General features: G+C 46.6%; 1 protein-coding gene across 2 annotated transcripts in view; it reads left to right on the top strand.

The window, feature by feature from the left end:
• The window catches only part of ABCB10 (ATP binding cassette subfamily B member 10), an 878274-nt gene extending 853767 nt beyond the window's left edge, over nucleotides 1–24507 (top strand). For both annotated transcript variants that reach the window (XM_078648832.1, XM_078648833.1), the window contains exon 13: nucleotides 23997–24507. In XM_078648832.1, coding sequence (XP_078504958.1) covers nucleotides 23997–24243 — 247 coding nt within the window. In that variant the 3' untranslated portion in view covers nucleotides 24244–24507. The remainder of the gene's footprint in view (nucleotides 1–23996) is intronic.
• Nucleotides 24508–25008: the final 501 nt, after the last annotated feature.

Here is a 25008-nt window from a genome sequence, read left to right as displayed (position 1 = left end):
AGTGGTTGGGGCATCTGTGGGCATCCGCTATACCAGCCGTACATGCCAGTACAGCAACCTGCCCAAACCTTTCGTGGACTGGGCAGCGTATCCCACAGAGGCACACAGGAGCCAGGCCCAAACTTTTCTATTAATAGAGAAATTCAAAATGCTCACCCTGGCACAGATCTTGTCTGCCATGGATCCTGGAGGCTGTATGGTAGCATTAGATTTGCAGGATGCTTAGTTTCACATCCCAATCATGCAAGCCCACAGGCGTTATCTGAAGTTCATTGTGAGCCACAAGCATTTTCAGTTCGCTGTGCTCCCCTTCGGCCTCACCAGCACCCCTCAGGTGTTCACAAAAGTGATGCCAGTGGTTGCAACTCACCTTCGAAGGCCGGGTTCCAGTCTTCCCCTACATCAATGACTGGCTGCTAAAGGCAGGCTCGCCCCAGGCAGTCGTCACCCACCTCCAGACTACAGCAAACCTTTTGCACTCGCTGAGGTTCATTATCAACATGCTAAAGTCAATCAATCAATCAAACTTACTTTATTCGATTAAAACAAAGTTAATCATAAAATCACAAATATACATCACAGATAAAAAAGTTACAGATTAAAACTGGAAAGAATCAGTTCATAAATGTCAGTCAATACACAATTTCCTCTTTTTCAAACACATGCATAAAAAGAAGGCTACAGTATTGCAGGTTAAAGGATCAGACAACATACGAGGCCAGGCGACATTGTCTAAAATTGTGCTTACGTAAAAGCGAAATTACAAACCTTTTCCGTTGTTTACAATAACATTTACAAAAGAAGAAGATGTGCAAATCAGATTGCTGCGAAGTGTCGTCACATGGGCAACACAGGAGTTCATTCGGGGAGAAAATACCAGCAGGATGGCCCAACATGCAGGTAATAAAGTTAAGCCAAAATCTTAACAGAATGAACCTGTGCAGTGGGATTCTTACAAATTCCAAATAGGAAGATAAATCCTCAACCTGCAATGGACCTTCAATAATTTTTTGACAGTAGGTTTATTACGGTAGACAGTCAATCTCTCATCATTAGCAGTGGTTATAAAGCGGGCCTTTAATGCTTTTTTAGAGACAGAGGCACATTTTTCTGGGGATACAAATAAGCTTCCTAGATCAAGAGTATATAAAGTATTTTAAACATGCTTTAACCATAACATTTTATCTTTATGCTCGAGGAATAAGCAATCCCTGGGGAGTATATCTTAAAGTCGATAGTTTCGTTATAAATGTTTCAATTGATTCTAAACGCTGTATTATGGGAAATAGAAGTACCTTACATTTTTCCATCAGAACACCCAGATTTGGGGCCATACATGGGGCTCTGGACTCTCCATAAATGTTTCCCCTATTACCATCTGTTCCCCTTTCCCTTTCTGGAGAATTTTGGCTTTTCCTTGGTCTCTTTGATGTATTTGACATATTTGGCAATGGTTTTTTCAAGGGGCCCCTTTTTCTCTTTAAAGCTGGTGCCGTATCTATTACAGTTAGCATCTCTGATGGCGGTGTGCCTGAGCTTTGTACCAGGTTCGGAACCTCTACCATAGAAGGAAATAGAGTAGAGGTTGTCACCTCTATGCCTATCTCTTATACATTGATGCCTGTCTGGATGAGATATCCTTATTTAATGCATTGTCAAGTCAAGTCAAAATATATGTTTATTATGACCGTAGTCTTTAAACAATGCAATTAGAATAGCACAGAATGGAGTATGACTTATTATTTTTAAAACTTTGTCCATATGCGAGGTTCGTACACATCATTATCAAAAATACAAAGAATCAGTAAAATTTCCAGTTATCTTAAAACTTAACTTGTCTAGTAAAACCTATTCCTATTCTTATTACTCCGTACAGTTGCAATCTGCTAAAAACTCATACAGTACTACATGTTATTCTGTATCTCTCAGTGCCGTCCAAGACACCTTTAAAAATTTCCCAAGGGCAATTGCGATATCAATGTAGGGGATTTCTGTTAAGAGCCTGGCTGCCTGTGATCTTGTTTTTACATCATATTTTATGAAGACAGGACGCAACAAAAGTTTCCTAAGATCTAGGAGTGTAAAACAGTCTAACAAGATATGCAGCGGGTCTCCCTTTGTCCTCAAGTAACACTTGCAGTGACCTTCCTTATCTAACATTTTTGCATTCAGGTCTCTGTTTATTACCCATGAGTTGATCCCGATTCTAATTCTAAGGATCTCTTGCCTGTATCCGCGGTTGGGTACTCTGTCGAGGTAGGGGAACCAATTCTCAAGGGACCACGCATTTAGCATATGTACCACTGATTTTTTCTTTCTTAAATAGCCTCTATCAAGCATTTTCGAGACTTCTTTCCCTCTTTGCTTCAATTCACCTTTGGTACTGGTGATTTGCAGTGAGCTCAGGTCCCAATCGAGCTCAAGAGTATTACAAATTCCCTTCACTTTATCCCTACTGGACTTCGCCCATTTTAGCTCGCTTTTCTGGATTTCTTTACGACACCAGTATGCCACTTTTTTTGTTTCCGGGTCTTCTAATCTCTTCCAGAATCTGATCACAGCCATCTGGGTTAATATCGCCCAGGACTTTGTACCTATTTCTGTTCTGATGGCTTGGATCATAGCAGATTTAGGAAGTGATAGGAGCCTTTTTATGCAATTTCCCTCTATGACGTCCCAGGATCCCCTACCGCTCAAATAAAGGATCTCTGCGCCATAGAGAACTTGGGGGGGGATCATTGCCTCAAAAGCTCTGAGCATTGGCCGGTGTGACATCTCACCATATTCCCTATTGAACCTTTTAAGTCCGCAAATGGAGGAGAGAGCCTTTGCTTTTTGCGTTTCTAAATGGGTGCTCCAATTTAGTGTCCTATCGAACCAAATCCCCAAGTAACGGTACTCATTTACTGTCTCTAATTTAAGGTCCCCTATGTACCAGCTAAATCTACTTTGCTTTTTCCCGAAACATAGGGTTTTTGTTTTATCCAAATTAATGGTCAGAAATTTTTCCGCACAGTAGGTATTAAAAGCATTAAGCTTCCTTTGGAGGCCTCTCTCGGTCTGATCTATTATCACCAGATCGTCCGCATATAAAAGGCATGGGATTTTGTTTCCATCCATTTTTGGACTGGCACTGCCCTCCACCTCTAAATAGGCCGGGAGATCTGACAAGTAGATAGAAAAAAGCTGGGGGGCCAGCACACAGCCCTGTCTTAACCCATTAGCTATGGGTATTTTGGGAGTTAGGGAGCCCCTCGTATCTTTAATTACTTGCCCCCAGTTTTCCCTGTGTAGTTCTTTTATTATGGTCAAGAGATCTGTCGGGATTTTTAATCTCATTAGTGTCTCCCATAGGCAGGCCCGATCTACAGAATCAAAGGCTGCTTTGAAGTCGACGAAACAGCAGCATAGTTTGCCGTTCTGTTCCGTCGACTTCCTCGCCAACGCCCATAGTGCAAATCCGTGGTCTATTGTCGAGTGGCCTGCTCTGAATCCACCCTGTTCTATGGGGATTATTTGGCACTCTTCTACCCATGTATTCATTTGTTTTAAAACGATTTTAGAGAACACTTTCTCTCCAATATCTAGGAGGTTAATCAGCCGATAGTTACTTGGCTCCTCTTTGCTCCCTTTCTTATGTATCGGCCTGATTATGGCCCCCTTCCAGGTTGGAGGCATTGTGCCATATTTTAGCACTACCTGGAACATATTGGCCAGGAAACTTGCCCACCATGTAACCTCGGTCTTTAGAATTATTGCAGGCAGATTGTCTGGGCCTGCTGCCCTGGTTAGCTTGAGTTCTTTTATTGGGAGCTCTACTTGTTCTTCGTTAAATTTGGCCAGAAGATCTTCAGAAAAATCTTGCCATGATTTAGTCTCCATCTCCTGACTGGGAGTCCTTGCCCCGTACAATTCCCTTATGTATGTAACCCATGCTGCCTCACTCACCACACAGTTTAATTCGCCCTCTGAAATGCCAGATGCTGTCTTTACTAGTTGCCAGAATTTCCTTAGATTTTTATTCTCTATGGCTTCCAAAAGTTCTAACCAGCATTTTTCTTTATGTAGCCTTTTAGTAGTGAGTACCATTTGCTTGAATTCTTTTTTAAGTTTTACCAGGTGATCCTGTCTCTCTTGTGTAAAGGTCTTTTTTTGTTTCCTCTGTGTTGCTCTTATCTCCCTTTTCTTGTTTTGACATACTACTGAGAAGCCTTTACCATAATTTCTTTGTTTTACCCTATTTTGCTCTTCTCTTTTTAGTTTTATCTTGAGGCATTGAACCAGTTCTTCTAGTTTTAAGATGAACCATTCCAGTTTTTTATTTTCAAAATTGGCAGGTGCCATTATTATTTGCGTGGCCTTCACTTTTTCCAGATATTCCTCAGTTAGACGTGTCGTCACTCGTTTGGGGTACTCAACCACCTGGTTTATCACTGTTTCTCTCTGTAGTTTCCTACCCCCTGTTATTACTATATGGAGGAGTTTGTGATCGCTCATCACATTTTGAGTTAACTTGAAGGATCTTATCTGGTAAAAATTCCAGGCCTGCAGGAATATATAGTCAATTGGGCAGTTCTGCTGCCCTTGAGTAAACGTTTTTCCTGCTGGGATATCTGATTCTATTCTTCCATTAACACAGTGAAAACCCCTGCCTCCTAGGATATGTGTTAATTCCTGGTCTTGTTTCGAGGTTTCCCCTACTGGGAACCTTGCCGGGTTTATACCGTATGCCTCTAGCTGTTCTATATTATAAAGATCTGCTTTTCTTGGGTTTAGTTTATGGTTGAAGTCCCCCAATATCACAATTGTATCTGCGGAGTATTTTTCTAAAATACTATCAACATCCTCCTTAAAAAACCTCCTTTCCCTTTCATACTCCTCCCCATTTTCCCACTGCATATATACATTCAATAAAATCATCATTTTGTATTTTAAATCCACCGTCAAGAGTTCAATTCTGCTTGATTGTACCCATTTACATTTTGTGTTCAACAGATTTATTTCCCTCATTACTCTCGTTGATACCAAGGTCATGAGGCCCCCAGAGGGCCTTCCACGATTTTTCTTTATGGCCGGCTGATGTATCTGGGCATAGCCGTCAAAAGTTGGGGTATCGTCGCATAACCAGGTCTCTTGCAAACAGGCAATGTCTACTTTGTTTATGGTTTCCTTTATGTATTCCCATTTTTGTTCATTTCCTAGCCCATTTACATTCCAAGACAAGAGACCTAGGTCGTGCGGACCCCCTTTATCCTATTCGACGTCACTCAGCTCTCCTTCCTCGTCTGTTGCCACTGTATTCCTTTCGATACTTTCCTCCACGTGGGTGCTGTTAAACGACCAGTTCCCCCATGAGGAATCATTACCTGTGTTTTCAATTACAATGTTCAGAGAGTTTCGATCGCTTTTTGTTTCTTTATATAGGAATACTTGTCTCTTCTGGAGCCCGGCATGTTGTTTTAAGAAATTATTATCTTTCACAGTTTTGATATCTCTCTCTGGGATGATCTTAATGCATTGTCAAGGCCCAGTGATAATCTCCTCTCCGCTCTATCAATTTCTATGCCAATCGCAGAGGAAGCTTTTGCCCAAAATGTATCCAAAGATGTAAGATTTACCTCCTCTGTCGACGGTGGTACTACTTTCTTCCTTCCCACATTGGCGGCATTCTTTTTTTTACCATTTTTTTAAAAGTTTAAATCGTTTTATTAACTTTTTTGCACATCATTAATAAACCATACAGTCAGAACAGCGCTCATGTAGCAGGTGGGAAAAGAAAGAAAAAGTGATTGCCAGTAGCACAGTGCACAGTAACTAATAGCAACAGGAAAACGGAGATGAAAGGTATGGTGAGTACATGAAACCGTGAGACCATATCCCAGGAAGGACAGAGCAGTGCTGACAAATCACAGCACCAGGTAGCATGTGAATAATTAAGGTACAGTTCATTTTATACCCAACCGGGGACATAGGGCACAACTAAATGAGGACAACATAAGCAAAGGAAGGGTAGGGGGAGTCGCTCAAGACCTGCTGCTGCAACCAATGTTCTTTTTTACCATTTTAACGCTTTTGCCACCCAAACATCAGAGGGGTGGCCCAGCCTCCTCCGGGCTCTGACGAGCGTGGACGGGCCCGAACTTGGCCTGGGTTTCGCCTGGGCACTTCCGCGCTTGACCAGCTCTGCGGGAGCTTGCGCACGTTTTTATAGCACCTCCCTGCGCTTACAGATGACTCTAGCGTCTCCTGCCACAATGCCCGCTAGATGCTGGAGTGCAGGTAGAGCGATGCAAAAGGGGATGACTTTGCCACTGGATTCAAGCAAGCCGGGCTGAAGACGGCTGGAATGCCAGAAACCGGTCCTCGGAAGCTTGTTTCCGGTCCAGGGAAGGCATGGCTTGGCAGTTCGGGCTGGACTGTTCCCATGAGGCACAGGGTCAGACTGATTTGCAGATAGCCATGTCTGAACTGGGGTGGCAGAGTAGGCTAAAGAACGGTGATGGATCAAACCCAGATCTTTTGACTGGGTGTGAGTGTTTGATTGGTTCTGATGCTCCGTCCATCACCACCCCCTTTTGTACCGGGAGTGCAGGTAGAGGCAGGAAAAGACACAGTCTGAAAGCGCGACCCCAACATACTGAAGTCACATGTGGCTCTTTCTCAGACGCCCCCTCTCATTAGAGCCATTCTGATACAGTGCAGTTCTGTGCCTACCCTCTGTAGTGGAGAACCCAGGATATTCGGGCTATGATCCTGATGTTTCAGGTACAATCCTGGATTTTTATTTAGACTGATTTGGCAGTGGCTGGGTCTGATGGCCTTCTGCAACCCACTGATAAAGCATGCCAGGTGGCATATGCAGGCTCTACAGTGGATTCTGAACAGCCAGTGGGCGCAGCACCAGGGGAAGGTCTCCAACCTGGTTGAGATTTTCTTTGGGACTAAAAAGGGACTCTGCAGTGATGGCTGACAAGCTACTATTTTGTCAGCAACAGACCTCTCTTTCTTTCCCACCCAGGGCTGACTTTGGCGACCAATGCATTACTTCGAGATTGGGGTGGCTTCTGGGAGAGGTGGATCAGTGGACGACGGTCTCTGGCAGAATCTTAGCTTCATCAGTCTTCTGGTGCTCAGAGCAATCCACTTTGCATTGAAAGCCTTCCTTCCAGCCATCAAAGGAAGGCTGGTCTAGGTGTTCAGACATCATCATCGCCATGTGGTATTACAACAAATAGGGCGAGGTGCGGTCGTGGACCCTGTGCCAGGAGGCTCTGCGCCTCTGGACTTGGCTTGTGCGCCAGGACATTTCCCTGGTGGTACAGCACCTGGCAAGCTCCTTTAACACCAGGGCGGACAAACTCAGCCATAAATACCATGTAGATCACAAATTCCGACTAGCGCTGGTGGTGGCACAAGGTATTTTCCAAGAAAGGGGAGAATCTCTGCTCGATCTGTTCGCCAACGCAGAGAACTGCTTGTTAACATTTCCAAACCGGCTCTCACTCTAAGACACATTCCATTTAGAATGGAACTCTTGACTCCTGTATGCCTTTCCACCGATCCCACTCCTTCCCTGAGTTCTCAAGAACATCAGGACCGATGGACCGATTAGGCCAAAGTCATCATACTGGCTCCGATTTGTGCATGAGGAGTATGTTATCCTAAACTCATGAGCTTCTATCTTCCGATCAGGCTGCCCCTTCGGGGGGGTCTCCTGTCGCTGCAGCAGGACAGGATCCTACATCCGATATTGCGCATGCTTCCTGTTCATGCATGGAGATTGAGGTGGCAACAGTTTAGAATTTTTGGACATCATCCTGAAGTCTGTGATGTCATCTTGGTAGCCATGTGTCCCTCTACTAAAACATTACATGCCTGCCGTTGGGATAAGTTTGTTGACAGGTGCCACTTTCTGCACCCCTGTAGGAGGTGTTGCTGTTTGTTTTATCTCTAGCCCGGCAAGGCCTTGCCCTGGGCACTGTTCGGAGTTACTTGTCAGCCATTTCAACTTTCCTGCGGTTGCTGGACCAATCTTCTCAGTTCAAATCACCTGTTGTGACTGCATTCCTGAAAGGTTTTCAGCATTTATTTCCTGCTACCCCCTTACTGATGTCTTAGTGGAAACTCAATGTGGCCCTCACATTTCTGATCTGTTCGCCCTTCGAATCGCTACACAGCTGTCCTCAGCAGCTCTCGACTCTTAAAAAGGTCTTTTTAGTGGCCCTTACATTGGCCAGGAGGGTCAGTGAGCTTCAAGCTTTGTCAGTCAATCTTCCTTCCACCAGCTTTTTCTCTGACAAACTGGTCCTGTGGACCTGTGTCTCCTTCCAGTCGAAGGTTGTTTGCACTGGAGCCTGCTGCCCAAGCCCCAGGGCCAGTGCTCTCTCACTGAAGCTGGTATGTATGAATTGGTAACCCCAATTGGCAAGACTTTAACACTCTTATAAGTCTCTAGTACATGGTGCGAGTGGTATCTAGTGCATCTTTGTTAAAGGGGTCACCAAGGCCTGAAGCACTGTTTGGGCCCCCTTGAGTGACCCAAGTAAACTACTGACAGCAGGCCTGCCGTTTTAGGCTGCAGGAGCATGACAAACTGCTCAAACTCAACCTTGCCCTCACCATGTGTGCCAAAGTCAATGCATTATTTTTTATGTACGCCAAGTCACCCCCAATAAAGGCCTCCTATGCCCAGGAGACAGGGTGCATTATATTAAAGGTGTGGACATGCAAGTGCAAGCTTATATGCGCTTATAGTGGTCTTTACCATTAAAGGCTACAATAAATGATTGGTGGCCCATTGGATAACATGGACTGGCAACCGAGACAACCCATAGTTGGCAGCTCCATTATGGTACTGCAGAAATATGTCATGTTTGGAATCCAATAAATTCTCCAATCTTTATGCGGTATTAGATGTGCTCGCCCCAGATCTGCAAACTCCCTATGAGGAGCCTCCGCTGCTAGCACAAACTATACCCCTCCAATTCAACTTAGAGGATACTGCACTTGCCGTAGCCACTGTTAAGCCAGCAACGGCTCCTGGGCCTGATAAGATCCCAGGTGACCTTTTGCTCATGCTCCAGATGTGTGGGTTCCATATATGAACCAATTGTGTAACGCAATAGCTAGGGGAGAGGCTATCCCAGAATCTCGGAAGGGGGCCGAGATAGTCCCTATCCACAAAAAGGGAAGTAGAGCTGATCCAGCAAACTACAGACCTATTAGTCTGATAGACATCCCCCAAAAGGTGTATGCCAAACAAATTTTGGCTACGCTAAGCACTTGGATAGAAGAGAAAGATATCCTCTCACTATGCCAGGCCAGGTTTAGGCAGAAAATAAGCACAATCGATCAAGTTTTTAGACTTTTTAGTATAGCGTGGAAGTACACTAAAATAAAGCAAGGACATTTATATGCCGCCTTCATCGACTTGAAGGCAGCTTTCGATTCCATCCCGAGAGATTGTCTGTGAAAATCTTTGCAGAAGCAGGGAGTCCCAGAGGAGATCCTAACCCAGATCATAAGGCTTCATGGAGGGAACTTTACAAAGGTCCGCTGGGGTGCAGGAGGGGAGCTCACAGAGGAAATCTCGATTAGGAGAGGTGTGCTCCTGGGCAGTGTCCTGGCACCCATACTGTTCCTATTATATGTGAACGCATCGTAGAGTTTTTGCAATTGGCCTTACATGACGCACCCAAGCTTGGAGGCAAACATATTTGTGCTCTCACATTTGCTGACAACACAATATTGCTGTCACAAACCCTGAGGGGCCTCCAAAATGTACTTGATAGCCTTGATAAGTATTGCAAAACAAAAGGATTAGAGATAAACCCTAACAAAACTAAGTATATGGTTATCAAACCACACAAAAACTTCCAAAAAAGATTAGCTTTGAATGGGGAGCTTTTGGAGTGTGTTCCAACTTTGTATATTTAGGCGTTAAAATAGATTAAAAACTCACATGGAAGACACAAATAAATAAATCCAACACCATGTTAATGCAGAATTCTATTCCTATTGCGAAGAAGCAGTATTTGACTGCATCCAAGGCTATTACTCCTGGTCTAGAAGTTTATAAAGCCAGAGCCCAATCTGCCTCACTTTATGGATCTGAGTTATGGGGAGGCGATAATCTGCTGCCATTAATGGGGAAAACAAAATCTTGAGAATATCTACACGTTTACCAACAAATACCCCAAAGACCCCACTCACATATGACATTGGGATAAAAAGGCTAGACCATCTTGCTATTTGGAGACTTTTGGCCTACTGGGTTAGAATCTGGATAACAGAAGAACTAGAGACCTATAGACAGACTCTGCGGGAGCTCCTGTAATTGGAGTATATGTTACTCTGCCCTGGCTCCCCATATTCGCAAATGGCTCTTAGATCTAGGCCTGAGCCGGTACTGGGCAATTCCGAACCTGTTGATTCCTGACTCAAAGAGAGAGATCAGGAATGTATATTGAGAATTTATTTTGCACAAGATCACTTTAAACCCCGAGTCAGGGAGGCTGACATCACAATTTTTGTCTTTTAAATTGACCCTGAGTTTTGAGCCTTTTTTAGACGAGATCAAACCGCAATTGGCAATATCACTCTACATGAAATTTAAGTATGGGATAATCTAAGTCAACAGTTTCACAACTAAATGGGTAAAGTCCGACTTGATTGAAAGCGACCATAGATGCACGTTGTGCCTAGTAGGCGCGAACGAGGATATTGCGCATGTCTTATTATTCTGCACAGCTTATGCAACACCTAGACGAAAGTGGATTAAGCCCCTGTTCAGAAGAGTGAATAGTAGGAGCTATCTAGAGGCAATCTGATAGCTCCCAACTTGTGGTAATGGGCGTTAGTACATTTTTGTTGGCTGCCAGTTATATAAGGAATAAGAAAACTAGAGTTGTATGTGTCAATTGAATAGTAATTTATGTACTGTATTTATAACATTTTCTAAATAATTCATGATCTCAGTGTAATGCTTCATCTAAGAAAAACATATAATTTTTATATGCTTTGTTTTTAAGTATTTTATCTTTGAAAGCCTGTTTTTATACATTTGTACTAGATGGGCTAAAACTGTAAAGTTTTGGGGATGTGTTTGCATGCTCTAATGATTCTTTGAATCAAATAAAGAGATGTTTGATTGAATCAAATAACATGACTCATCAGCCCTGACATGAAACTTGTGTCGAGGAGGATGTGGTATACACCCAGGTGGCTACCATAGAGGTTGCCCGCCTGGTTGAGTTGCTCCAACCTTTCCTGTGCTGTTGCTGCCAGACTACAGCTGGTGCCACCAAAACAGGAATCTGCCCCCCCTGCCAGGAGTTGTTAATTCTCCCAGGAGTCAGAAACAAAGGCCTGGATGGGAAAGAGATTGCACCTCCCTCCCGGATGGCTGGTAAAGTGGCACATCAAGGCTATGAGCTTCAAAGACTTCAATGCCTGTGACATGTAACCAGGCTGCCTCTCAAAGGAGGAAAAGGCCTTCCCCTTGCCCCCATGCACATGTGCACCCAGGCAGGTGGGAAAAATAGGTTTTCAGGAGGTGTACATCCCCCAGATGGTGAATCACACCTCTAGGGATTCTAGTTAGATCAGGAACTTAATATGAAAGACCAAGTCCAATCTACAACGGGCACTTGATTCTACATGCTGTGTCTATTGACAAACATTTTTCCATTTCTATCCTTTTTTGCTAGGAAGACATTGGTGCAGGCTCTTGTCGTGTGTCAGCTGTATTAGGGCAACGCCCTACTGGCCTCTGCCAGTAAGCCTCTATTATAGAAACTACAGGTCATGCAAAACACAGCAGTGGGGTTAATTTGTATCAACCACCTACATCAGCTTCTGCTCCCCTCCTAAAATCCCTTCACTCACTGCCAATAAAGAACAGAATAACATTTAAAATGTGCTGTCTAACCTATAAAGCCTGGCAGTCAGCTCTGTGCCGCTCAAGGTCCCGGTCCCGTGGGAGGTCGAGGGACCGGTCACGGAGCTGCCACCACTGTTCGTCGGGATCGAAGTCTTCGTACTCTGGATCAGGGAAGATAAAGCGTTCCAAGAAGTGGAAGAAGCGCCATCGCTCTCGGAATCGTGGGCTCTGAACACAGCCTGCCTCCTTGGATGCAGGAGCCTCGCAGGCTCTGGCCACCAAAACACTTGTTGCCCCTTGAGCCTCGCTGAGCTCAAGAACAACTGTGGGGCAAGGTGGGAGCGGCCCGCTGCCTTCCGGGGCTGCACTACCAATCCAAAATGCCCCCAAAGACGTTGGAGTACCTCTCGGGGGACTCGAAGTAGAATTGTGCCACGGAGCCTCTGCGGCTCGAAATAAAAGAAATGCCCTTGAGCCTCTCAGGCTCGAATAAAGAATGGCCCGGTCGTTGTTGGAATCCCTCTCTGGGGGACTCGAAATCGCAAATGCCCCCGGAGCCCTCGTGGGCTCTGCAGACGTAACTGGGGCCTCAGGAGAGCCTCGCAGCCTCTAAGTAAACAAATGCCCCTGTCATCGTGGGGCCTCGGGCTCTAAGTTACCAATGCCCCCAGGGTCGGAATCCCGCTCGGAGGCTCACTCACCGGTTGGTTGCTGCACTGGAGCTCCGGCTCCTCGGGGCTCCTGCGGTGGTTTCTCTTCCCGGCTTCTCACCGGCAGCGGCCGGTACTCTACAGAGGCTCTCCTTGAGTCCTAGGCTTCCCCAGACTGGGGGAAGCGGAAGGGAGACTCGCCGGTACCGTCCACGTCCGGGCGTCTTGTGCCTGCCTTCCGGTTTGGCAGTCAGTACTTCCGGGTCGTGGCTGCGGCAGCCAATGGCAGCGCGGCGGTGATTTCAATACGGCAACAGATGAGGGGTGGGCTCCCTCGAAATAAATAAATAAAAGCGGGCACCTACTCAGATTACCCAAAAAAAGGGCACAAATGGCGGCAAACAAGCAGGGTGGGTACCTGCCTTGAAAACAAGCAACACAAGGGGGATCCCCAAGCCGGGGGATCCCTTGGGATAGGAATTACAGCCTCCTTGAGTCAGTCAGCGCTGGAGGGACAAATAAAGCGCTCCCAAGCGCTATGGTCCCCCTCCCAAGTCCAGGGGAAGTATAGCAAAGCAAAAAGTCCTTTAGGAAGGAAAAAGCAAGGGGGGCAAGGCTGGGCCCTCCAGGCGGGGAGGCAGTCCTAGTGGCGGTCCTCCTGGCGCCCAGCAGCAGCAGGCCCCCCTCCAGTCAGGATCAGGAACAGAGAACACTTTTCAAGGGGACACAGCCCCTTTTTATACATTACAATCCTTTAGGTCTAAAGGTGCAGGCAAGGGGCGAACCAGATACAACTGGTTCCTGAGCACTTTGTTTTGCTCAGCCCCTCTGCCTATTCACAGGATGGGTAGGGTCATCAGTCGCAGCACAGGGGGCGGAGCCAGCATTGTGTGGGGGAAAGCCCAGCCCTATTCAGGTCCCAGGTGCACTCCTCCCCAGCCATCAACTTGCAGATCTCCCATTCACCACCGGGGCAGACCCATCCTGACTCCTGGAGCCTGGCACACCAGCCAGCTCCAGCCAATCACACGCCAGCACCTTCACTGCACAGGCACACCAACTTCTAGAAGTTGCACTTCCTCACTAGACACATTCACGCCGCACACGTCATCGCCCAGCATTTAATCACACGAATCCGCACATACCAAACTCGAGCTTGCACTCCCCACGCATCAGGAACTAACATGGACACATACATTCCCCATGCATTCTTATGGGAGGGCAGTCCAATTTCACTACACGCACGCACTTTACCCTGGGACACAGTGGTAAAGTGCACAGAAACCAAAAATCACTACCACCAATTCACAATTAAAAAGCAAAAAGTTTAGGGGTGAACATGCCAGAAGGGCCAAGTCCAACAGCCTGTTTATCAACTTTCGGAGGAAGGGGAAAACTGGGAGGGGTCTGAGGACCCTCTCACAGCACAATGTGAGTTTGACCCGGACTGGGCAGAGGAGTTGGGGGATGACAGTGGTCTTAATACCTCTCCTGACCTTGGCATGCTGTCTCTTCCTAACGTTGTTACGGAGGAGGGTTCAAGTTACGCAGTGATGTTGCGTAGGGCGGCTGAGGCCCTCCACCTCGAGCTCCAGACAGTGGCCATCAGGACTAACCTCCTGACAGAAGTGCTTCAGCCGTCAGCTACCTCTTCGGAGCCACTGCTGCCTTTTAACGATGCACTTTCGGACATTCTTTTTTGGGCACCTGGTCCAGCCCCAACACAGGGGCTCCTGTGGATAGGAACGTGGCCTGACGCCATTGTCCGGCCCGGGGTGACCCCCTTTTCCTTTCCCTACAACCCACCCCTGAAAGCTTGGTTGTCCAAGCCTCTGCGTCCCCGAGCACATTCCGTACCGCACCACTGGACAGGGAATCCAAGAAATTGGAGCATTTCGGTAAGATGATTTTCTCTTCCGCCAGTTCAGGGCTGCGGTCTGTGAACATGCATGCCTCTTGGGCCGTTATTCCCACTCTGTGTGAGATACGGTGGCGCGCATGCTGCCTCAATGTCCATACCAGTCTGAATCTAGCCCTGATCGCAACCTCTCTAGGGCACTGCAAAGCCTCATTCCATTCATCATCTTCCATTAAGCCAAGATCCGACTCCTATTTTTCTCTCAAAGGGCCCAGTGTGTCCGGAAGGTTATTAACAAGCTTTTTATAGGTAAGGGAGATAGCTTTATCAATCATAGGGTCAAGCAGTAGCCTATCCTCAAGTGGGGTGTATTCAGGTAGCTGTTCCCCCTGCGGCAGATGTGGGTGTATGGCATGTTTGAGTTGTTGGTAATGCAGAAATTCTCCATCACCCATGTGGAACTCCGTCTGCAGACTCGCGAAATCCACCAGTTTTCCCCTCTTCCATACGTCCCCCAACATGTCTATGCCTATCAGGCTCCACTGGCACAGGTCTCGCAGCTTTGCAACCTCCCGAAGGAAGTCGCCTTTCCACAAAGGTGTACGGTCCGTACGTTTCGCCTACCATCCCAGTAACTTCGTTGCCCTTTTCCACACCTCTACCACCACCGCTGTCTGAGGCGGCAAGGTTCTGTTGCGTCTGGTTTTAGAGTATAAGGCCTCCAAGTATGAGTCCTCCCCCAGTGCCATACGGTCCACTCGGTACGCGGGTTCCTCCTGTGGGGCAAACACCCAACCATTTATATTGACTAGCTGTGTCGCCCAATAGTAGAGACGAATGTCGGGCACCGCCAACCCTCCCTCGTACATTCCCCGTTGTCGTTTTTTAAGAACTATTCTCGGGCACCCTCCACTCCACAATAATGAGCGTTGCTATGACTCTACTGTTTTGAATACGTGCTCTGGGATCGGGAAGGGCGAGCTCTGCAGTGCATAGAGCAATCAGGGCAGGGCCATCATCTTGAATAAGACGGCACGGCCCATTAGGGAGAGCGGGAGGGTCCTCCAGTGCATCACGTCGCTGTGAAGGCGTTCCAGTTGTGTCTGCACATTCAGACGGAGGAATTCTGTGTCAGATGGTGTGACCCAGATTCCCAAGTATCTGAACTCTGTACGCCAGATTAGACCCTCGCAGTCTTACACAATTTGAGGCTGGGGCCCCGCCAGGACATAACCCAGGGACTTACTCCAGTTGATGCGATATCCGGAGTATTCCCCAAACGTGCGTAGTATGACCATCAGCCTTTGTATGGACTCAGATGGCCTCTGGGCATACAGCAAAATCGATATGCGTTCCTCCCAGCCACCCCCCAGGTCTATGCCCCTCACCTCAGGGTCCGTACGAACCCAATGCGCCAGTGGCTCCAGCGCTAGAGCAAAGAGAGTAGGGTAAAGGAGACAGCCCTGGCTCGTGCCGCGTCCCAGTTGAAATTCTCGTGACATAGCCCCATTAACCCGGACTCTCGCCAAGGGCTCTGTGTAGAGGAGCTTCACCCAGGCACAGAAGTTGTCCCCAAATCCTAGCTTCTCCAAAACTGCATAAAGGTAACTCCATTCAATACTATCGAAAGCCATACGGGCATCAAGAGATAGCAGTGCCGCCGGCACTTCCTGTCGCTTACTGACTGCTTGCAGGACCCCAAACAGGCGTCGCAGATTGAGTTGTGTGCTTCTATGGAGCATAAAGCCTGACTGGTCCGGATGGACCAGTGTTTGTATCACTGCACCCAGGGGTGTGGCCAGGATCTTCCTGAGGACCTTCGTCTCATAGTTGAGCAGGGATATAGGTCTGTAGGAGCTGCATTCCCCTTGCGGCTTCCCGGCCTTATGGTTCACTACGATCGTTGCCAGCCGTAAGTCCATCGGAAGCTGTCCAGTCTCTCGCGCCTCATGAAACATATTGAATATGTGTGGTGCCGTGCGCATTGCCACGCACCCAAACGCTTCTGCCGGGAACCCGTTGGGCCCCGGGGCCTTACCCGTCTGTAAGTCCCCCATGGCCTCCTCCACTTCTTTGACCGTTATATCTGCATCCAGAATATCCCAGTCCACAGACTCCAGTAGGGGCAGCCACAAGGGGGCTAGGAATTCACTACACTCCCTCTCCTCTCTAGTCGTTTGATATCGGTAGACTTCCTCATAGTAGCGTGCGAAGCCCTCAACAATCGCCACACTAGTGGTGCTGACCGGCCCGTCCGGTCGCTCTATTCCCGGTACCGAACCGCGCTCCCAATCTCTTTTTTCTACCCAGGCGATCATTCTATTTGCCTTGTCTCCCAAGTCATACACCTGCCGCTGGGTGGCAAGTGCATGTGCTCGTGCCTGTTCCGTCAGTACGTCCCTTAACTCCTTGCTTAGGAGGCGTGCTGTATGCTGCCTGTCCTGCTCCTGCTCCTGGGTAAGCCCCATCCCATCCTTCAGAGCGTGAAGCTCCAATTCCAGTTTTTCCACCTGCGCATGTTTTTCTTTACGCCGTCTCCCTGTCAGGAACTAAGCAGACCGTGCCTGCCGAATTTTTAGGACTACAAGTCCCAGAAAGCCTAGCGGGAGGAGGCGCGGTCAAAAGGAGCAAAGACGCACTTCCGCGCGTGCGTAATTCATTGGAATTTCTGTACTCATCGGCAAGACCTCGCAACGGCAGGCGAAGACTGCGGGAGCTGGATAGTTGCCGACTCACGCTGCCATGCGAGGTAACCCCCGAAGCGGAACGGAGGATTCCGGACTTCGTCAGCTGTAAGGTAGGGAGGGTCAGAGTCGGGTCGCGGCTCTGTTTCTCGCCTATCGTGTTTTGGAGAAAACAATCCACGGAGCAAGACGGGGGGGAACCAGCCTTTTCAGCTCTGACAGTAACGAAGGCATCATAGTACCTTAACGGTGATTCCTCCGGACGGAGAGAAGCCGTGAAGGTTAAGGAGTTTGTTTTGTTTGGAAGCCTAATACTGGGACAGCGTGTTGATCCCCCGTGAGGAGGAGCGCTGATAATTAACTTCTATTAGGGCGGCGGTTTCTAGACACCGTGGAAGCCACGCCCAGAGTGATTTATAGACATTCTAGTTTCAAGAAGAGTCGTTTAGTGTAGTAACTACGACTTCCTTAGCACATTGCTTGCTGCTATCAGCCGAACTTTAGGTCTGGTTTCTATGTTTGGTTTGATCTTTATTTTGCGGTATATCAGACTGCAAGGTTATCGCCGGATGGCGAGGGTTTCTGAATATCTGATGTATATCTGCACAGGGGTCTGCTGTTAAGGTAACCAGGGTTTAGTGAGACTTATTGAGAGTAGATATTGTGGTTGTCCCTACCCAACCTTTCCCCTGCCTGATCTGACTTGATCCCATTGTTATTAATTCTGATTTCGGAACGATCTGGGAGTGGGACCCATATAGCATCTTCCTGATCCTAAGGAGCATCACGAAACCTGACACTCCCAACCAACCTTGGCCTGTACAAAATCCCTGGCCACTGTCTGGAATGCTTCCCATACTACCCCGGGGGAGCTCACAGACCCTACATTGTCCTCAAAGTAATGATCCACCCTCTCTCGGAACCTCTCCTGAAACTCCCTATCCTTAAATAAAAAGGCATCAAGCCGAGGGGGACACTCCAATCTCGCCTGGGACCCACCATCTGAACCCCCACCGGTGAATGGTCAGAGATCCCTCTAGCTTTATGATGTCTGTCCCTGAAGGGGCTCACTCAATCTGCCCTTGTGAATATGTAATCGATCCTGGAGGACGAGCCATGGGTCGCAGAGACATGTGTGTATTGTGTAGCCTGCGGGTTGTGCGTCTTCCAGAGATCCATCAGACCCAGCGCATGCGCAAAGTCCCTGAGGTGGTTCGCCCCTCCTCTACGCAGTGGGGGCGGCAATCGGTCTAACTCCCTAGCCATCACGTCGTTCATATGAGCCGCGCCGGGAAGAACATCATGTACTTGACTGTGCGTTCTCTGAGTTCTCTCTTGACGGCGTCAAATGAACGGCGTTCCTGATGGACCTTGAGTGTGAAGTCTGGGAAGAAGCGTATCGTGTCATTTTCCACCCAAAGGTCCCCATGTTGCCGGGCGGCCTGCAGGATTGCGTCCCTGTCTCTGTAGGTGAGAATCCGCGTGATGATGGTGCGCGGCGGGACCACCAGGCGTGGCGGCGGGATCGGTGCCCTGTGCGCCCGCTCCACCACGAAAAATGTTGTCAGTCTTTTGGGTTGCAGGCGATTGAGAATGAGATCTTCCAGGAACAGTTCCATGCTGGCCCCTTCCATTTTTTCCGGCACACCTACGACCCGCAGGTTGTTCCTTTGGGCCCTCCCTTCCTGGTCCTCCAGCCGCGCCGCCATCTGTCTCTGTTGGTGTGTGAGCTGTTGGACCTGTTGTTGTAACTGCTTGGTAGCACCATGTAGGTCCGTAATGGCGGCGGCGTTCTGAGTGGCCTTCTCCGACGTCTTGTTCAGGTCCGCCCGCTGGAGCGTTAGTTCGATAGACATTTTATCAATTTTAGACTCCAGAGTGGTGCCCAAAGATTGTATGGCCTGCATTATGGAGGACAGGGATGGTTCACGGGGCTCCTCCAAGGCCCCAGCATGGGACCCGGCTCCCCCTCCCTGCTCCGCCGTGTAGTTGTCCATAGTGGTGGTTTGGGTCACTGTGGACTTCTTGTTTCTCATGGCCGTGCGTGGTATGTGGTGCCCACCACTGGGCCCGTCGCTTTCCTTCCGCAACCCACCTCGCCTGGGAGAGGCAAGGGTGGCTTCCGCAGACCCGGACTTCCCCACTGATGCAAGCCGGTCGTGAGGGCCGTCCACCGGGGGTCTCGTACCTCCCCCACCGGTCCGCTGTCCGTTGTTGCCCCCGGCCTTGGTTCCCTGGTCACCAAGGGCCTCTGTCGCTGCCACCTCCAGGAGTCAGTGCGCCCCCGCTGCCTCCATATCCCGGGGTCGTCTTGGAAGGATTTGCAGGCCGCTCTGCTGCCTTGTGCCTCCATGCGGCAGGGGTGCCGCCACACCGGCCTGTCCTCTCTGTCCCCGCTTCCCGGGGGGGGGGGGGGCAGTCCACTCACCGCAGCTCCGTAGAGGGCAGTACACCACACCAGCACACACCCGGGGGGGCCCCAACCGCCGCATCCCTCTCTCTCCGGGGATCGCTGCCACTTCGCAACCCCCCCTGCGTCCTGCGCCGGTCAGCCGCCCACCTGCACTCCCAAGGCAGGCCGCTCTGCACTCGAGGCCGGTGCTTCTCTGGTGGGCCTTCACCGCGTAGGCCGCAGCAGGCCCGCACTCTCCGATCCCCGGTACTCGGCTCCCCGGGGTCGGATCCGAGCGTAAATCACATCGTTGGGCGTCGGAGGATGTCATCTCTCCGGCCCCGGTGTGTAACGTCGTGGAGTTCACGGATCAATCACGGATATTTAGGGGTCTTCATGGTTGCCGCCGGAGCGCCCCGGGATTATGCGGCCATCTTGGTCGCTGCCAGCCATGCCCCCAATCTAGGATATTTTTAATAATTTTTTTAAAGGAAGGGAGTCGCGCGGCCCTCCTCCCCCAGGCCATTTTAACCCCCGGGGACTGGGCCATTTCTTTTTCTTTTACAATTTATTTTAGGGGAGGGGAGGGGGCCCACGCGGTGATGTAATTTCAGATGTCATCAGTGGTATCATTTGAGATGTCATCAGTGATGGCACTGACCATGTCATGAGTGATATATGTGAGGTAATAAGCAGTGCATTGTGGAAGCGTGAGTAATAGTTGGCTCAGGTAACTATAATTGCTGAATTACTCTGGTTTTGTACTAGGGTAATGTAAGCCTCACTATAATGTACCTGTAACCTTATTTTTTCAGTGAATTTCTAAGGTTTTTTAGAATTTCCTAACTATAACGTCCCTGTAACCTTTGGTTTTTTCAGTGCATTTCAGCCACCACCACATTCAAAACTTATAACTGCAAAATGGATTAAAACCAACACACTAAACACATTACTATCTAAATGACTCTATAAAAGCATGTATAACTCCCTTAATATCTCTATAAGACAGTGTATAACTTTTCTTGTAATCTGTGACTGCATACATCACTGTATCTGTAAGTCTCTCATTCACTGTATAAGTATTTGAGTGGATCTGTGAGACGGGGCATCAGTCTATCAATGGTTCTGTAATGAACGGCGTGACTGTCTCGGTGCATCTATGAGTGGGTGCATCATGCATGAGCGACTTTGTGCATTTGTAAGTAAGCATAAGACTATCTGACTGGATCTGTGAGTGGATGTATGAGTGTCTAAGTGGGTCTGTGAGTGAGTAAATGAGTCTCTCAGTGGGTCTATGAAAGGGAGCGTGAGTGTCTGAATGGTTCTATAGGTGTGAGTCTGAGGGTATCAGTGAAGGGATGAATAAGTCTGAGTGGGTCTGTGACTGGGAGGACAAGTGTCTGGGTGGGTCAGTCAGTAAACAAACTTTATTCAGTTTGACAACCATAAAAGTAACATAGAAAATACGTTAAATACATAAAAGTCATCAACATAATCAAGAACCATTAATCATCACACAAGTTATGCACTAACCATGTCAAATCATCTAAAACTCAGTCCTCAATCGGATACATTAGGAATAGGCATTAAAATTTCAAAATTTGTTAGCTCTAATGCTCAGTTGTTGGGTGGGTCAGTGAGTAGGTGCATGAGTGGGTGGGTCAGTGAGAGGGTGCGTGTTTATCTGAGAGTCTGTGAGTGGGTGTGTGAGTGTTTGAGTGTATGAGTGAGTGCATAAGTCTCTGAGAGGGTCTGTGACTGTGTGAGTAGGTGTATGTGTGTCTCAATGGGTCTGTCAGTGGGTGTGTGTGTGTGTCTCAGTGCTTCTGTGAGTACATAAATGTGTGTGAGTGGGTTTTTAAGTGGGTGCTTGAGTCTCTGAGTGGGTATGTGCCTGAATTTGTGAGTGGGTACGTGAATGGGTGAATAAGTGCCTGAATGAGTTTGTAAGTGTGTACATGTGTGTGACCATGACCGGCGAGCGTGTACAAATATATATATTTAAAAAATATTTTTCACTAATATACGCAATGACTTTGCAATAGCCGTGATGTCCCTGTGATGGTACACAGGGAGCGCGCTGGTGGTCACGTTGTTGTCACAAATATCTTGCATGATTAAAAAAAGTCAATTTTGGCACATAACGTCTGGCACCAACACCCCCATTTCTCAAACATTTGGTCAGAGTACCTTCACCCTGACCCCTTATGTTAGCTTTGCACAAATTTTCAGCCCCGGGAACTGTTCCCGGTCGATAATTTAGTGGGCGCAACTTTCTATCCAGGTTGAGGCCAGCCAATCATAGCATTCCCGTTGGGATGCACGCTTGAGATTTACGACAATGTCACCACGAAATAACAGCGCCCCCCCCCCCAAAATAGCTGTAAAATATCCATGACCAGAGATGTCACTTTTTTGTTCAGTTTTAATTTCTCCAAAACTACTGAATAGATTTGCTCCAGATAATAACAAAAAACACAATTTGCATAACAACATCTACCTTTCTGCCAAATTTGGTGTAATTCCAACCAGCGGGTTGGGCTGTAGGTTCAACAACGCGTTCCTATGGGAATTAACACTACAAACGCACCAGTATTTTGCACCCCTATTTCTCGGTCCCCACTACACAAATCACTCCCAAACTTTTCATGACACACAGAACCTACTTTGACGACACACTCATAGCCAAACGTATTCTTTAGTTTTCTATTATTTTCATCTCATATTCTTCAAACAAAAGTGCATGTGTGTTAGAGGAGAAAAAAAAGACCTACGTGTTTTGGCAACAAGCCTTCCACTGGGTCATAGAGTGGCATATACAGAGTGTCATATTTAAAGGGAAAATGCCCTCTTTTCACCACCCATTTAAAATCAACTTAAGGAAACGAGCCCATTATTTCCAGTTTTCTTCACACCTACAAACACATAATATATTCAAGACATTTATAAAGCCAACAAATGCTACCATGGCACACTTCATTATTATCATTATGATTATATATATATATATATATATATATATATAAATATCCTACAAGATGCCCCAGATCGTAGAAAACGCCACTCCACCAGGGATGATTTTCACAAATCTTTATTTTCAGCGCCACAAAACACAGCCCCAACTGGTATGAGTCCCGACGCGTTTCGGTGCCCCTGCACCTTAATCATGGGAGAGGGAGACAGGTAAAATCCGGATTTGAACATCACGCCATTAACCCAATTAGCATACACTCTCCAGTGAGTGGTATGCCGGGAAATGAAGTCCATAATTAAACTTTAATTAATTGGGTTAATGGCGTGATTACAAAATATATATATATATATATATATCCTTCCCTTCATTTCAATGTCACTAAAACAGGTATATTATTTTCCAGCCTGTTGTCCATTTATGTCCCCACCCTCACAGCCAACTCCTCTCCGTCACTGTCCCTCCTTAGGCTTTCTCTGCCTCTACCTATTTAGTGTGTTATATTTTTCAACCCCTTTTCCTCCCTCACCACTCACATTTTTTTTAAGGCTCATACTTGTCATTTTCAGCTCTATAATCTCAGCAACACGTGTCTCTATCTTCCTTTTCCCATTATAAAAATAAAAATTTTTACTTCTATTCGTTCTTATTTGGACTACCGATCTTCCTTCTACTTGGATTAACTGCATAGTCTCCAGCTCCTCTCCATCGGTTTTGATTTCCTTTAAAGGTCTCACACAGAGAGCTGTAGCGGTCTTGGCAACCTAATGTTACTATTACTTTCAAAAGTACATTTAAGAGGCAGTAAACAGATAGCAGGTTTTGAGCCTGCTCAATTTTGGCTTTTATGGCATATTCATGATTTGGCTTTGCTTGGATAGACTGTCCATCAAGGCCAAGACATTTTGTAGCTCAATAACTTGCCCTATTTGTGTTCCCAATTGTGATGGTGCTCAAGTAGCCCTTTTGTTATACTGCAGAAGCAATATGACATTTTCTTTGAAGCATGTACTCACATGAGGGTATTTAAACTGCAGGTTTATGACTGTGTACTACATGTGTCCTGCATGTATTGGACTAATCAGGTAATAGTGCCTGCAAGGGATTCTTTTAGATATCAATGTTTTTTAAAGATATATGAAATAAATTCTCTATAAGCCCTGATAAGTAGCTTAGTACAAACAAATGTCAAACATGAATTATTTGATCAAACAATGAATCAAAGGTAGAACTGAAAAACATTCAGTAAGAAACAAAATTCAGCACAGGTGTATGCTTAAAAGTCAACATTTATATAAAAAGCTGTGTTATATAAAAGGATACAAACTACAATTTACACCCAGGCAAAAGTAACTGAAATGAACATTATATCATATAGATCTTTCTGTCAAGAATACTTTTGCCGTAACCCACCTCACGTAATGAACAACAGGAACAACATAATTGACTATACAATGAATATTTCCTGGAAAACTAATCATTACCTTGCATTCCAACATTTTTTGTCATATACTGAAACCTTCCTTTAACAAAACCTAATTGTGTTGCTTTTGTCCCTAGTGCACTTGATGCTGAAAATGAATACTTGGTCCAAGAGGCGCTTGATCGGCTTATGGAAGAACGGACAGTCTTGATCATTGCCCATCGTCTCTCTACTATCCAAAATGCTGATGCTATTGCTGTTCTTGCACAGGGAAGAGTCGTCGAACACGGCAAGCATGAAGAACTTCTAGCCAATACAGATGGACTATTTAGAAAATTAATGGAGAAGCAAGCATTTCTCAGAAATACTGCTTTCAGTGCCTGAAGTCCAGAGACCTATTTTAAACAACAAAAAAAAGAATAGAGAAAAGACTTGAACAGAGAGTAAATTGTATAAGAATTTAATTTATGCTACAAGGAATTATATTTTATATGTAATTATATTTTCCAAAGACTTGAATGTAATGTGTGCTTTTTTATTATTCTGAATTTGTAATAACTGTGCATTTTAAATATTGACTTATGTTATTACCAATTGATTATCCTCTGACATTGTTTGTGAATTCCATTAAAAAGCGATAAAATAAAATGTGGATTTATTAATGTTTCCACTGAAAAACCTTTGTAGCTGCAATACATGATAAATCTGATTTACAAATCTGCATGTACGTATCAATTGGCAGCATGTTTGTGAAAAAAGTAGTTCTCGTTTGTAGTAAAACTTTAGTGTTGCAAAGCCTTCCTATAAAAAAAACTTTAAAGGATTTTTAAGTGTAAATAATTATTACTGATATTAAGTCAAACAATACGATAATAGATGTTTAAGACCTCATCCTTTTTTTGAGTTCAGGTCTCACCTAAATATTCAAAATGCTATTGGACTCAAGTTCTACCCGCATTAATGATATTGAAATTACAAAAATCCTAATTTATCAGCATGGTGGCTGTGAATGCGACATAGCATTGCATATGCCACAGCCAGCCATGAGTACAACCTGTTACCATTTCAGTAGTTTTATGTATCCATATTGTTCAATGAGTATAGGAAAGTAGGATTGGCTTTCATGGTTACCCCCACTTTTGCTAAATT

The sequence above is a fragment of the Lissotriton helveticus genome, chromosome 6 (assembly GCF_964261635.1).
Source record: "Lissotriton helveticus chromosome 6, aLisHel1.1, whole genome shotgun sequence".
NCBI lineage: Eukaryota > Metazoa > Chordata > Amphibia > Caudata > Salamandridae > Lissotriton > Lissotriton helveticus.
The sequence above is the reverse complement of the archived record's forward strand: the minus strand, read 5'-3'. Positions and strand labels throughout refer to the sequence as shown.